We start from the raw sequence: 14832 nt of genomic DNA, 5'->3' as shown, positions 1-14832 counted from the left end.
TCCACATGCACATCTTAATGATGAATTAATACGAATGAATATTAAAATTATCAAAATACACAGGTAGAGATACTCCTTGGTACACATTAATTTAGTATAAAAAAATAAAAAAAGGTACATAAGTATAATGAAATTATGGCAAAATATGTTATTTGTAGTTTAATTGGTAACAAACATTTAGATAGGCAGACAGATAGATATAGTTTGAAATATTAGTAGAGATTCCTGAAATTGACTTAAAGCTTATGCCCATAAGTTCACGTGTAGGAATAAAATGTGTAGTGGCTCCCATTACCTGACTTAGCTAATAGACTTGTTTTATTAACTGTACATAATAAATATATTAAGTACTAGATACTAAAATAAATTATATTTAAATAATAAATAATATTATCTATTAATAAGCGGTATTCAGATAAACTATATTTATATATCAATGGAACTTATAATAAATATTTATTTATTAGTAGTGAGTTTAAAATAAATATAAATATTTATAGATAACATTAAATAAAAATAAAATAGAAAGATGCTTACTACTTTTGGCAGTTCTCGATTTATACGATTGACACTTCCTCACTTTATCACTATCACAGTCACTGTATCTACTATTCAGTCTAGTCCTAGAACAATTCTCACATACTGTCGACTTCAAAACCTTCGGACAGTCCAGCCCTGGACAACTTTCTGACGGCCAACTCTGATCAATCACATCCATTTTGAACCTAACTATCACAGTACTGATCTGCCTATTCAAAGCACACGCTGGGATGTTAATGTAATCCATTATAACTAATGATCGCAAATGGCATCCCCCAAACGACAATGTGACACGCTTGGTGTCAGGTGAGAGACTAAATGCTTTTCTGTGACCGCGCGAAGATAAAGAGTCTATATTGAACACATAGACGGTAGAGGGGCGAATGACGAATCGAGAGTGAGCCCGGCCCTCTGTGGCCAATTATCGACATCGAAGGCGTACCCGGTCCCACCCAGCTTATATACGAGGGTCCCGTTTGGATCACATAAGTTTATTTTTTATTTACTTATATTGAGTGAGGCTGTTGAACCCTGTGGGGGTTGTAATAATAGCGGAAATTATTACTGATATGTAATAAATAGATTTTTTTTAAATTAATTAAAACAACTTTCTGTACATACAGAATACCAATTTTAGATAATATTTAACAAAAACCTATATTTTTTATACTGTAGGTATTTTTTTTACATAAAAATAAAAAAAAAAAATGTTTCTACTTTTTTTCTCTACGTATATTTAATAAATATTTTAGCCCCCAATCTATTTTTATTTAAGAGTACATAGGTATATTTTGAATTCAATTGTAGTGAAAATTATAACTGAGTAGAAAAACCCATGACCAACATCCGTTTTGCTAATTCAATGCGAGCAGTGTATCCAGCATCTGTGATGACTAACATTTTAAGTAACAAGTACATAAACGTTACAAAAGTAACGTCCATCTCTTTAGTAATCAGACTAATTAGCGGAAACAAAAAAATGCAGTGTTAAGGAAAACCCGTGTGTTATCACTAAACATTCGCACGTATTAGATAACGTACCTAAAAGGATATTTTACTGGATCTTAGAGACTAACTTGATCTGTAATAGATTAGCAATTCAGATAATATTTTTTTTAATAAATAGATACTATTATTACACATTCATTTATTCTTATAGACCATTATATGAGACAATAAATCAGGAGGCTGCCTATCAGTATTAGCTTAATATTTCGGATGAATAGCAATAAAAATTCCGCAAGATTTTACTACGGTGTACCACAACCTTTTATAATTTTTATGTATTTGTATACCAGCTTAAATGTCCTAGGATAGATTTTTTTTTATACATATAAACTTACATTTAAGCACTTTTCACATTTGAAAAGCTGTCTTGTCACAAGAAGGATGAGCGAGAAACTAGAGTGTTGATCCTCAAATGAATAAAAACCATAATACGGGGGCAGAGTAAGAAAGAGTAATGTTTAATGACGTATTCATTAATATTATTTTTTCTACTGAGCTATAAAAGAATGCTCTAGACTTGATGATCAACGGTGATAATATATGGAGACTAATAAGTTTAAAACTTGAAAACCCAATCAGAAACTTTACAAACTTGGAAGTTAATGGAAATAGTTTCTTTGGAAAAATTTAACCGGATCACTCATTACATATAATCACGAATTGATTCATTTGTAATTTTCCTTCTCCCCTTACTTATTACATACGTACAGACCTTATTGGAAATAATACGTGTAATTAATTCACCCAAGTGGTATTAAGAATTAATATCCAAGTTTGCGTTAACCGGTTTGTCATACTTCTCCGGTAATTTACAAGGTGCATAATATTAATACTGTCTACTTAATAGTATCGTTATACTGAATTTACTAAATGGTTTGTAAGTTTGAGCTTTGATAAAAAAGAGAAAGATTCATTTAAAAATTTAAAGCGCATTTAGATATCTTTACTAATTCTAAAAGGATTTTAATAGTAGTCGGCAATTTAATCGGTTTTTAAATTTCGATTACAACATGTAAAGTAATATGATCACACAAATAATATAAAACTATTAAATTAGATCCATAATTTTAACAAGTTTTTATGTGAATTTATGGTAACTTTTACTAAAATATTTTGATATTAAAAAACTATTCATTACAAATTAATAATTCTTATTACGCTTAAAATCTCAATATATCTACTAAGAAGTCGAAACAATACTTATGAAATAAATATTACAAACAAAATTGTAAATATTTTTGTATATACCCCACGTATATACAAAAATATGAAGTTTTTGCAAATACGTGGGTTATTTGAAAAAGGTTCGTAGTGCTTTCGTAACTTGCTGTAGCAAAGCAGTATCTTCTTACCTATCTATTGCTACGCCGACTACCGCACGTTTCTGTGAGTTCGCCTAATAATATTGTCATTAATAAAACTCACGCCTGTATTCGATATATAGTTTAGATTAGGTATATTATGATTTTTTTATAACGTATGTGATCGTTGCGGTTTTGTCCCGCCTGATATAAGATGAAAAGTACCTTTATCTCTGGTATATGGTGTAAATATGATTCATATGTACCTGTCTAATACTCGAAAACAGAAATAACATATGTATAATCATCTTTAAATAACAATAATATCGAATGTTTGTGAGAATTCTTACTCTATATTTCCTAATCTTTATCCAAAAACTACAAAACAGATTCGCATTAAATTCGGCACCAATATATTACACATATCTACTGTTACATTATAAAATAACACATAGAATACTTTTAATTTAATTCACGCAGGCGACGCTAAATAATACAACTATTAGGATATATAAGGAAAAGGGAAAAACTTTACTAAATCCAAATTTGTTTTCTAATATGCTTGATCAATTATAGACATGTTAAACGTCACGTAGTACTTAAAACGGCAATAATTCGTTATATTCTGTCTACACAGGAATAAAACTTTCCTGTGCTCTTAAATAGTTTACAACGAATTATTACCGTTTTAAGTATCAAGACAGAAAAAACTAAATAATAAATATTCAAGACCGATTTTTTATAAGAGACAATTGTTATCACCGTATTACCAATATAAAAGAAATATCGGTTTTTAGGTTTTTGTTAAGATAGGTATAGAAGATAACGGGTTCCACGCAACCTCTGAAATAGCTAACCAATTAAATCTAATTATATAAATTTTATCATTAATCCCATACAATACTGACGTTAAAGGAAACTTTAATTTAATAGGAACTTGTGCATTTCCGAGTAAATATATTACCTACCTGTATAATTATTAATTAGCGATTAAATATAAATGGGAAACAATTATATTATTGTCGTTTAGATAATAGAAAGGGTTTTACCCGAAGATAAACTTCGATGTATAGTTGTGGTTAAATGTTAAATTTAATGCCATTAACGCTTAATAAAAAAAATCATATTGTAAAGATATGTAATAAATATTCATTTCTATATAGGGATTTGAATCTCTATGGGTACAGATAATGAAGGTATAATAAAATATAACCTAGTTAGCACTTATAATATTATAATTATGATTCAATATAGCTATATCATATGAATTATTAACCACTGTTCTATTTCTTAATAGCCGTGTTGGCATTTTTAATATTTTGATATAAGTTTTTCAGTTTAATAGATTGGAAATGATAACTAAAGTTTTATATAAATAAAGTAAAAATTATAATATTATACTATATTTCAATACCTTAGTAATATTCGTATGCGTGTATAATCATTTGGATCACACATTAAACAAATGTTACTCACTGAATAATTCGGTTGACTCAGATTATACCTTATACCAATATCGTAAAATACTAAAAGATTTAGTTCGTGATAATCATGAGATAAAGATTGAAAGACGAGAAGATAAGAGTAATCTTGTTGACAGTTTTATAGTTAATAATTGCAATCCATAAGGTCAGTACAAGTCCAAGATGTAGATAGAGAAACGAAGAACAGAACAGCTCTTACAGTGCCATCCAAGTTAAGAAGAGCTTGTATTATGGCACAGATAAGTTAATATTACATAGATACTAAATAAATAACTGTCAGAAATACTTAATTACATTTTTTTTGTAAATACGATCACCAATCAAACTCATTAATACAATGTTTGTACCGCGCGAGGAATAGAACCCACGACTATACGGATATAATGCGAGATGTTAATTCGCTAGATATCCGAGACCATACATAGAAATATTTTTTTTATCATTTTAGTTAGTAATAGTTAGAATCTTACAAAATAACATATTATTTATAAACTTCCTGAAGAAATATTTTATTGATTTACGATTATATAAATATTGTGTGTATGATGCATACTTATATAATGAATAAACCACATATGCGGTTAGCATCATCAATTAGAAAAAAATGCACGCTAATAATTTAATTTGACCACAAAATAACCACAAACCAAATGAATAAAGGGAAATTAAACTTTAACACATAAGCATTAAGATGTTAAAAGCATTTTTAAGTTCATATCAATGTGAAAACGTGAAACCTCGGAAAATCAGTGATCTCACTCTATTGTCTTCCTATAAGAGCGATATGCTGTTTTTTTTAATCCTTTAAAAAAAGTGTAGAATTTTAACGAAACGTCTTTTACCATGTACTTATATGTTAGCAAGGTAGACATTGTACTAAATTGCTTCCGGAAACGCAACGTATGAGAACGTGATACGTAGTGTGATACGGTTGTCTCATATCATCAGTACATATGTAATATAATGTAGTAATAAAATTTAGTGAAGAAGAAGATCCATTAAAAAGGGTATTTCAACCCTTTTTATTTCAAATAGTGCGGCTAAGACAATTTGCTCACTAGTGACGTAATGTAGTAGTAGTTAGTTTTAGGACTGGTATAACTTTGAATTTGTAAAAGATATCCTACATTATAGAAGAAATTAAAAAACGCTTTTTATCTCCAGATTAGCAAGTACTGAAAGGAGGAAAATACACCGATACTATGTGATTGTGGCAAGATGAGAAAAACTCAAAAGAAATCCCTATACCAACAATAGCTGATATCCGGTTCGTATAGGGAGAGACCCGCGTCCTGCAGTGGAATACAATAACTTGTTATGGTATAGTAAGTAAAAGTTATATATATGTACATAATACAAACAATGAAACTGATAATTGTTACACGTAACTATTAGATATCTAACTATTTAAGTTACATGGTTTAGTTAATCTGCAATTATAAAAGTGCTATATAATAGTCTAATAACTTTTTAATGACCGTCACATATCTACTTATGTTAAATGTTTTAAAATATTTTCAAGTATAGTAATCGTATACCAGTATAAATTAACAAAATAGCCCATTAGAACCTTTAAATTTAGAACATGTACTTCTATATATTTGGTGGAAAATAATTTCTCACGGGCACCTGAGGTATATGTTCGTGCGGGCGAAATGGCCTTACGAGAGTTACGGAACAAATATATTGAATATACGTACATAATAAAATCACAGTTTTCTGGGAGTTTTACGGCAAAATATGGAAATAATTCAAAGAGCAATATAGTCTATAAAATGTGCCAACAACTTAAAATAATAATAATTAAAGAGAAACATTAAAATGTATTAAGAAGTTCGCTGCAAGTTAATCAATGATAAAGTAAACAAACTCTACAACCGGATGCAACGTTAGTTCTATGAATGAGTCCAGATCACACCTGCGGCTAAATCAGCTTGTTATTTCCTGCTGATAGCGATTCAGGTAGCACTTTCAAGAATACTACACGACACATTCTGTCGTCAAACTGTCTAGCCAACCCGACAGTTGTGAGTATTAATTATCAGTAAACGGTATGCAGAGGAAATTACACCTTTGGTATTTTGCAATCTAGTGTTTTGATGAATTAGATTCATATGGGAAAGAAGAAACAAAGTCAACACATATTTATTCACCGTACCTACTCATATGTGATATTTTGTATTATAAGATACTTATGTTATTTTTATTTTATTTCTTAATAACTAGTACTAATAATTAGATAACTTTGTACTATGCTCTTAGGCGCTTTTACAGTATAATGGTAAACCTGAAATGAGAAATAAATATTTAGTTCAGTTATGTCAATAAATAATAATGTTATTGATGATTGTATATTATTAATTGTATCATCAATTCATCATAGTTATAACTTAAGAAATATCAACAATGAGGTTTTTTATTTTTTATCCATAATTAATGTTATAATTAAATTCAAAAATTTGCTGCTAATCGGTCTTATTGTTTGTTATTTACCTTCATTATTCATTATTATTAATTCGATCTTCAAAATTATATTGTGTTGTATCATAACAGTAATAGTAGTATAGAGTTGTATGTTATTTGTTACTAGCCATTGAATACTTTCTTTCTACGAATATGACTTAGTTTGAGAAATAATTTATCTTATTTTACAAAAGATATCTAATTATTTGTACTGCTATTTTTAAAGTTTCAGTCACAATTTAGGCTGGGCCGTTATTACATCATTGGTGTTTTGACTACTATATCATTATTCATAGATAAGTCGTCATGAAGGACGTCATTTCACATTCCATAATTGGTGAGATTTTTTTGCGCGTCGTTATGTTCTCAAGTCATATCCGCGCGTTTAATATTATTTGTATTAACTTATAAGGATTTAAGTCGGCGTCTGTTTCTTATAAAGTTGTGTATTGTGTGATAAACCTTCGTATGTATGTTTTATTTTTTTTAAACTTAGTTTGGTGTTTAGGACGTGCCCTATTCACTGGTATCTCTATTGTGCCCCCTACCGTACTCAATAATTAAATTAGTATAACCTAAACAATCACATTATTTAAATTCTAGAATAAAGTTACCATGAAATGTAGGTCATTCTACTTCAACTAATATTAATATTATATGATACCATATTATGTATTTCCTAAACAATGATTACGCAAAATAATGTAATTCATTGTTATCAACATCTTAAGAATAGATTACCTTTTTCTATCGATCTTTCATGTATGCTTTTTTTACACAAATTTCTAATATGTTCCCACTATTAACATCAATCATCTATCAATAATATATTAATTAAATTTTTAAAATTTTAATTTATTTGTGTACTATTTTAATACAATAAGACAATAACAATAACATCTGTACACAAGAACAAACAACACGGTGGTCGTAAAAGAGATATTAAAGAAACTATAGTGTGAATGGTGAACGCTACCTGCTGCTTCGTATTCTTTTTTTGGCTTAAATTTTTTTTTTCAATATTGGAATTGTCTCTTTAATTTTTTTTATGACAAACACGTTAAAACTAGTTTCATTAAATAAGATATATGTAACTTTAAATTCGGTATATTGTTATAAGTGTATAGATAGTACAGCTTTTTTTTCAAAGTTTCATTTCATTTCAAAGTTAATGTGAACTTACTTAAAAAATAGGCTGTTTGTGTAATAACAATAATATAATTATTTATTTATTTACGTGTTATATGACACAGTTTTGGATCTTATTAAATGTATAATAGTACAAGACATGCAGCACGTAGAAGGGATACGCATATATTGAAAATGATATCATAACTAATTAAAAATAATTTAAGTCGTTACATTCTATTCATTGAAATATTAATAATGCTAAATTATAATTAAAATATAATTACATAAAAGTTAACTATAACTACATAATATTAACCCTGATACGGTAAAACATATTTATATAATATGATATTTTCTTTTTCATATAATTGTATCTATACGTAAGCAATTAAATAAGAAAAAAATATGTGAATTAAATTTATTACTCTCTCCCTTTTCTCTCTTAAAAAATAATTTTCAATTGTTTTAATTTTGTAATATATCATTTTCATAAATTTTATAAATCAGCATGCTTCTCACACTGTGTTTAAGTTTAAAGTTTTAATAATTTGATCTATTCGGAAATTACCTAGTCAATGCTTGTTATTTACTGTTTGTTCTTTGAGTAGTTCAAATAGGTATATAATTCATTAAATATCTATATAACATACAAAATTCATACTCTTTACTTTTAATATTAGTATACATATAAGTATTTTTCAAATGAACGATTTTTTTCACTAATACCGTAACACCTATATAACTTTTGATTATTTACTTACGCTAATAACGATAATCATATTAATTATAATAATAAAATACCGCACCCGCGTCACAGGAAGTAATTAAGTTACAAATTAAAACTAATTAAATACACGCACGTTATATTAATACGGGGTATTCCTTATTCTAAGAATCATTGTTGTAATATGGGTATATAATAAACTAGTGTTAGGTACTATGTAATAATTTTAAGGCAAATTTTACACCTATGAGGAAGTCGCATATATACATATATATCTATGAAGAAAACTTCATAATTATATATATCATATAAATATATATTTATCTGAATGGGTTATCTGCCAAACAGCTTACTTGAATCGTTTATGATTGTGAGTTTGTGTGAGTAAAATTAGTATAAAGTTTATTTATATAATTACATTTTTATCTAATTTGGCATCTTCAGCAATTTGTAGGCGTTACATATATAATAATATTACACTATATTTTATTACAATTCATGTACAGTTGATTATGTTAATTAATGAATTTTTAGAGTTAGTAATCGTATCGATAGACAAATGGTACTGCTTTCCATAGGGCCTGCTTGTTTATTATACATAAATTTGCTACTCATAAAATATAAATGTAAAAAATAAACTCATAAAATTTTTGCAAAATACTTTTATTAGGGATAGTAGCTGCCGACTTCTGTATGTTGGATCCTTTGTCCCGTTGCCGATTTGTTTTGTTTACCGTTATAAAATAAACGTTAGTAACAATGCTTCAAGCAACTTTCACTATGTTATATATGATGCAATAAAATGCACTATTGTCGATCCTCAGTCCCTTAGAGCGGCTGTTCTCCACTATTGTCTTTACTTTAACGGTAGTAACTTTGAGGAGGTCTGACAAAAACGGTCGTGAGACTCGAAATTACTATAGCATTGTATTACTGTAGACGGCTTTTAAAAAGGACATACTGTACTCGCAGATACAATAAAATCGGTTCGTATGCAACAATTAAATTTGTTACAATGCTTGCTGTAACATCACGCTTATAAAAGTTTTGAATAGGCGTATTATTGGTTGTTTATTTGATAAATTACACGTCAACAATACGCCCCTCTTTCCGGTTCAAGTGTATGACTTGACGTCATTAAACTATCAATGAAATCGATAGTGATACACATGAATATTAGGTAAATTTTCCGTATGTATAAAAAATACTTGGAAAGTCACAATATCAAATTTATTTTAGGTAAATTATACATTAAGGTAAATTTCGTATAATCTGTATCACACCATGCGTATCAGTATCAAATATGCCATTATCATTGTGTCCTATTTTATATCTATAAAAACGTAACGTTATTATATCCAAAAATAGGCGGATTCTGTAAACGTAACCCTATTTTACATTATATAAGCTACAACTTTATTATGCAAATTAGTATTACGAACAGTGAATATGGACAAGGAGAAAAAACTGGAACGGACCTTGCTTTTACGCAATATACTTCGCTTGCGATATAAGCAACATCGTATATAGGTAGATATGTAAACCCACTGACCCAACGTAGTGACTATAAAAATAAATGAATACTAATTAATGTTCATTAAACGTCTGATTCAAAATATACTATGAGTTTTACGCACTACCATGCAGACATATCATATAGGTTTCAATTGATTTCTTAGACAGTCAGTGAGTCATCAAATGTATCCTCAATGGTCGATTACACAATACAAATACTACATTCATTGGGCAACATACGCAACTACAAATAAACGTTGTACAACGGCGCTTTATTTGTGTATGACATAGAAGAGAATACCGTAAACTGATCAATGTATACAATACATTAGGAAAGTAACACAAGTAAGTACAGAAATGGCCGAATATCCTATAACTCTGACGTCAAACGGAGGCTGCGTTGCTTAATTTAGAGGTCAAGTATATTTAGCGTATCTGAATGGTGTTGTTAGTTATTTACGACACTTTCAATCTTGCCAATATTCAATCATAATAATGTATTTGGTTGTAGCCTTTTGAATAGAGAAGTTTTTCTTTTAACAATTTAGATTTTTATATTCGTGCAATAAAAGATTATACATAAAAAATAAATTTTGTAAATACATACACATAGTGCATGGTGCACATGGTTCTTATTAAAAGTTAGATACCATAGTTTTCTAAATCTAATAATAATATAGTCAGTATTTAGTGATTTTGTATAACTTTTGCTATTATTTACTATATACAAAATATAGGGGTAGGAACAGAATGTTTCAAAATGTTTATAAGAATTTAATTGCAAAATATTTTATATACATGTATACAACCAGTAGATAAAAAAAACAAGATAATACGCACATATAAAGTTACTATACGGGAGAAATCTCACTCGCTAGTACCAATCCAAGTCGGTATATGAAACAAACATAAACGAACCGCTATTAAACAAGATATAACAGCATAATTTCATTTGATTTGACATACCGCAACAATTTAATCATTATCTCTTTCGGAAAATTAGTTGTAATACATCCAATCGAGTTTAATCATAAAAAATATTGAAGTAGAGTTAAATATTGCATGAACACATATAGGGTTATAAGTCTTGTGGGATGAAGGGAGCTATGGCATAGGAATTGTCGGTATTCGCCGACGACTGCGACTGCGATCCGGTACAGTCAACGGACTGGGTGGGCAGGTCACAGCGGCCCCACTCAGCCTCTTTTTTGCTTGAGAATTACAAATTTAAAATACAAAATGGTGCGAAAATATCGCCAGTTCCAACATCAGTCTGGCCGATATATTTCAAGTCATCATGGCGTTATGAATAGCATTTTTATGGAAATTTCAAAACCATATTTATATTTGAATTAAACGTAGAGATTATATAATTATATCCATTTCTAATTGCAAAGAAAATACAAGGAGACCTGTGTACAATTAAAACATTACTTCGTTGTCGTCAAATTATGTCGTAATTAGCAGGACAATTAAAATCGAAGGTCATTATGGTAGTAAAAACTGGAGTGGGAAGTGATCCTCTTTTTGTTGCGAGTAAAGATTTAATAATTTACAGAGGGTTATTTCTAAATTAGGCAATTAGCGTTCTAAGGAATATTGTCAGTATTAGTGTTGTAATTGTATTAGTTGCTTATTATCCATTGATAAATTTAATCTATGCATGTACGCATTGATTAAAATTTATAGCAATGTTTTTCGTATTGCTTAATTAAAAGATATGTACAAATATTATTATAGAGTGAAAGAGAGAAAACGAGCGGATTTTGTTACCAATACAATAACTACAGACCTACTACACCAATTTAATAAATCCTTTCATATCCTATTTGAAAGGTAAAGACTGATACAGAGTAACACAAGCTCCACGTTATATTAATATATACATAAATCATAAAGGCACGGACACCCGGGCGAAGCCAGAGCAGGAAACTAGTAATTTTATATTCCAAAGCAGTAAGTAGTGACTAATTTAAGAGCAGTATATTAAAGAGAATGATGTACAATTTTGTAAATATGTACAATTTTTTTTTTAAATTGTACTATACTGTGTAGATCATTTTAATATCACTATTAACTAACAATGAGGTTACAAAAGAGAATGACTACCGCCAACAAAAAATAATGTAAGCGTTGAATTAAAAAATTACAGATGTAGAGCGAGTGAATCACGAATGATCAATGTTTTAAATATGTTACAAGGCTTTTAGTGACGGAAACACCATATCTGATGGGCAGAGATGGTATTTGATATATATGCTATCAGAAATATGACGAACTGGAATCGTTTGTTTTCACCTAATAATTAACAAGAATAATATTGATTGAAGCATATTCACTATTTCATATGCATAGAAAGCAAAGCAAAAAAATTGAGTTTCCTTACTTTGATTATGCATACCTATTTTAACAATTTACCGTGGTAGCAAATGAATATTTCTTATCCAGTAACCGATTATCTTCAGGGTAGTAAATCACCAAAAATATAGCGGGATTGCGAAAGCAGAAAATTTGATAATAATATTTAAATTTAATTTATAATAACATTTTGATAAAATTTTTTATAATAATATACAAAGATTTTACAATAGTATACAAGAAAAATGTATTGACATATTCCACTTAAACACATTTTTAGTATGCATAGTGGAAGCTCTACTTAGTTGGGAACTAGATGGTGCTGACTTAATTATCCTAGGTTATTATTTTTAAAAAGTACAACTGGAATTAAATAATTATGTGTGTGTGTGTGTGTGTGTGTGTGTGTGTGTGTGTGTGTGTGTGTGTGTGTGTGCAAATCCAGCAATAATATATAGGACACTACAATTAGGTTCAGGAAAAGAATTCAAACAGGAAAAATAGAAGGAAGAGTTACTTTAGTATTTAGTGTTAGAATATAGGCTTTATAAATGTGATTACAATGTTATTGTGACCGGTCTCTTCTTTATAAAATCTGTGACAGAGAGAGGGAGGGCTGTGTGAAAACATCCATCGAGGGCTGGCGCTTGTCGACATGTGTGGGACAATTACTGTAACGGTACTAAATACAGGAAAATACATTAAGCTACGACCTAATGAGGCACTCCTGATGATTTACTTTTTTTATAATGAAACTGGTTGATTACTTGAATATTGATCACGAGACTTTATGTCTTTGTTATCCAACACATTGAATGCCTTTAAATATATATTTTTTTGTAATTGATTTCTATGAGTACTTTTAGATTGTGAGTGAATTGGAAAGATTTGTTAGTAATTAAATTATTGACTGCTTAGACAACATGGGCATTTAATTTGATTTCTTTTAAACATTTATATGCATTATTAATATCATAGTTTTTCGTTATATTTGCAATGTTATAATATTAAAATAATTGATTAAAATTTTACGGTTAAAACATTATAATACATTACAGACAGACTTATTAATAGCAAGTTCAATACCTGAAAACTCCCAGTAAGAACTTCTTCTATCTTTCGATGAGAACATTCGTTCAACATGATGAAAACGCAACGATTTCTTTCACGCACCTAACTAATGCACAAATGTCAAATATTTCCATGAACAATTTACAACACATGATACCAGACCATGGGGTCAAGTAAAATAAACAATTTCTTCAAAAATAGAATCACGAAAAATATTAAAAAATTAATTATAAATTTCACATTTACACCGATTGATGTGAATGCAGTAAAGTCAGCGTTAAAACGTCAAGAGTCGTACCATAGACAATCTAGTTGGTTTATTTAAAAATCATATTCATATAAACTATAGGTTCGATAGGTTTTAAACAATTAATTTTCTTTGACATTTTTATATTTTATTTAACATATTATAATATCGAGGTAGAAATGTAACGAAATCGTTTCTGCGGATTCCTTTGTCTCACTCATTTCTGGCGTTTAAGGAGCGATAAGAGATAAGGCAGTTAAATTTCGATATACAAACAAATAATATCTTAGCCCTTAGGAATATCAATACATTAGGGCTATCAGGGACATATAACAACGTGATATATATGTATAAAGGCGATGGTTGCCACTCTATCAAGTGAACCATTACCACATGTTTGCCAATTTAAATTACATAAAAAATAGAGGGTAATATAAAATAATAATAACGCTAGAAAATTCACACAGCGCATCTAGTCCTAAGCTAAGTAGATCTTATGTCAAGAATACTAGACAACAGATATAAATACGTATACACTTTTTTTTTGTAAATACAAATACATAATGTACACAGAGAACACCCAGCCCTACAAACAATTATACTCATAAATACAAATGCTTGTACAGTGCGCGGAATCGAATCCAAAAATATGGCGGTATGCTAAACCGATAGACCACCAAAGAAGTCAAATAAACAGGTTTAATTATTAGTTATAAATTATAATAATTGGTACCCCAGTAAAAATCTAAATATTATAAATACTAAACATTTTTATGTAAAGATATATTATTAAAAAACTGTATACATTTTATCTAAAGTAATATTGAAAGCCACGATTAGGTACCTAACCTAGTACATAGTGGCGTGGTAAAAGTGAAATGTCTGACGATGTTCTAAAGTTACTGAATCAGCTTCAAGTCATTGATCGGACCGGAAACCTCACCTGGTGTATAGTCACCATCTGGTATTATTATATCTACCTATCGACAT

At 29.1% G+C, this 14832-nt stretch overlaps 1 protein-coding gene across 2 annotated transcripts in view; it reads right to left on the bottom strand.

Moving 5' to 3' along the window:
- The window catches only part of LOC131844991 (uncharacterized), a 31193-nt gene extending 17333 nt beyond the window's left edge, over window positions 1-13860 (bottom strand). Inside the window, exon 1 of one of the 2 annotated variants that reach the window (XM_059194001.1) lies at window positions 13611-13860. In XM_059194001.1, the coding sequence (XP_059049984.1) occupies window positions 13611-13656 (46 nt within the window). In that variant the 5' untranslated portion in view covers window positions 13657-13860. Of the gene's footprint in view, window positions 1-537; window positions 837-13610 lie in introns of those variants that run through there. The other variant, XM_059194000.1, reaches the window with a different exon arrangement.
- Between the last annotated feature and the right edge of the window lie 972 nt (window positions 13861-14832).

Source organism: Achroia grisella, unplaced genomic scaffold, assembly GCF_030625045.1.
Source record: "Achroia grisella isolate CSIRO2021 unplaced genomic scaffold, CSIRO_AGI_Agris_v1 utg445, whole genome shotgun sequence".
NCBI lineage: Eukaryota > Metazoa > Arthropoda > Insecta > Lepidoptera > Pyralidae > Achroia > Achroia grisella.
Note: the sequence above shows the minus strand (reverse complement) of the source record. Positions and strands in the feature narration are given on the sequence as shown.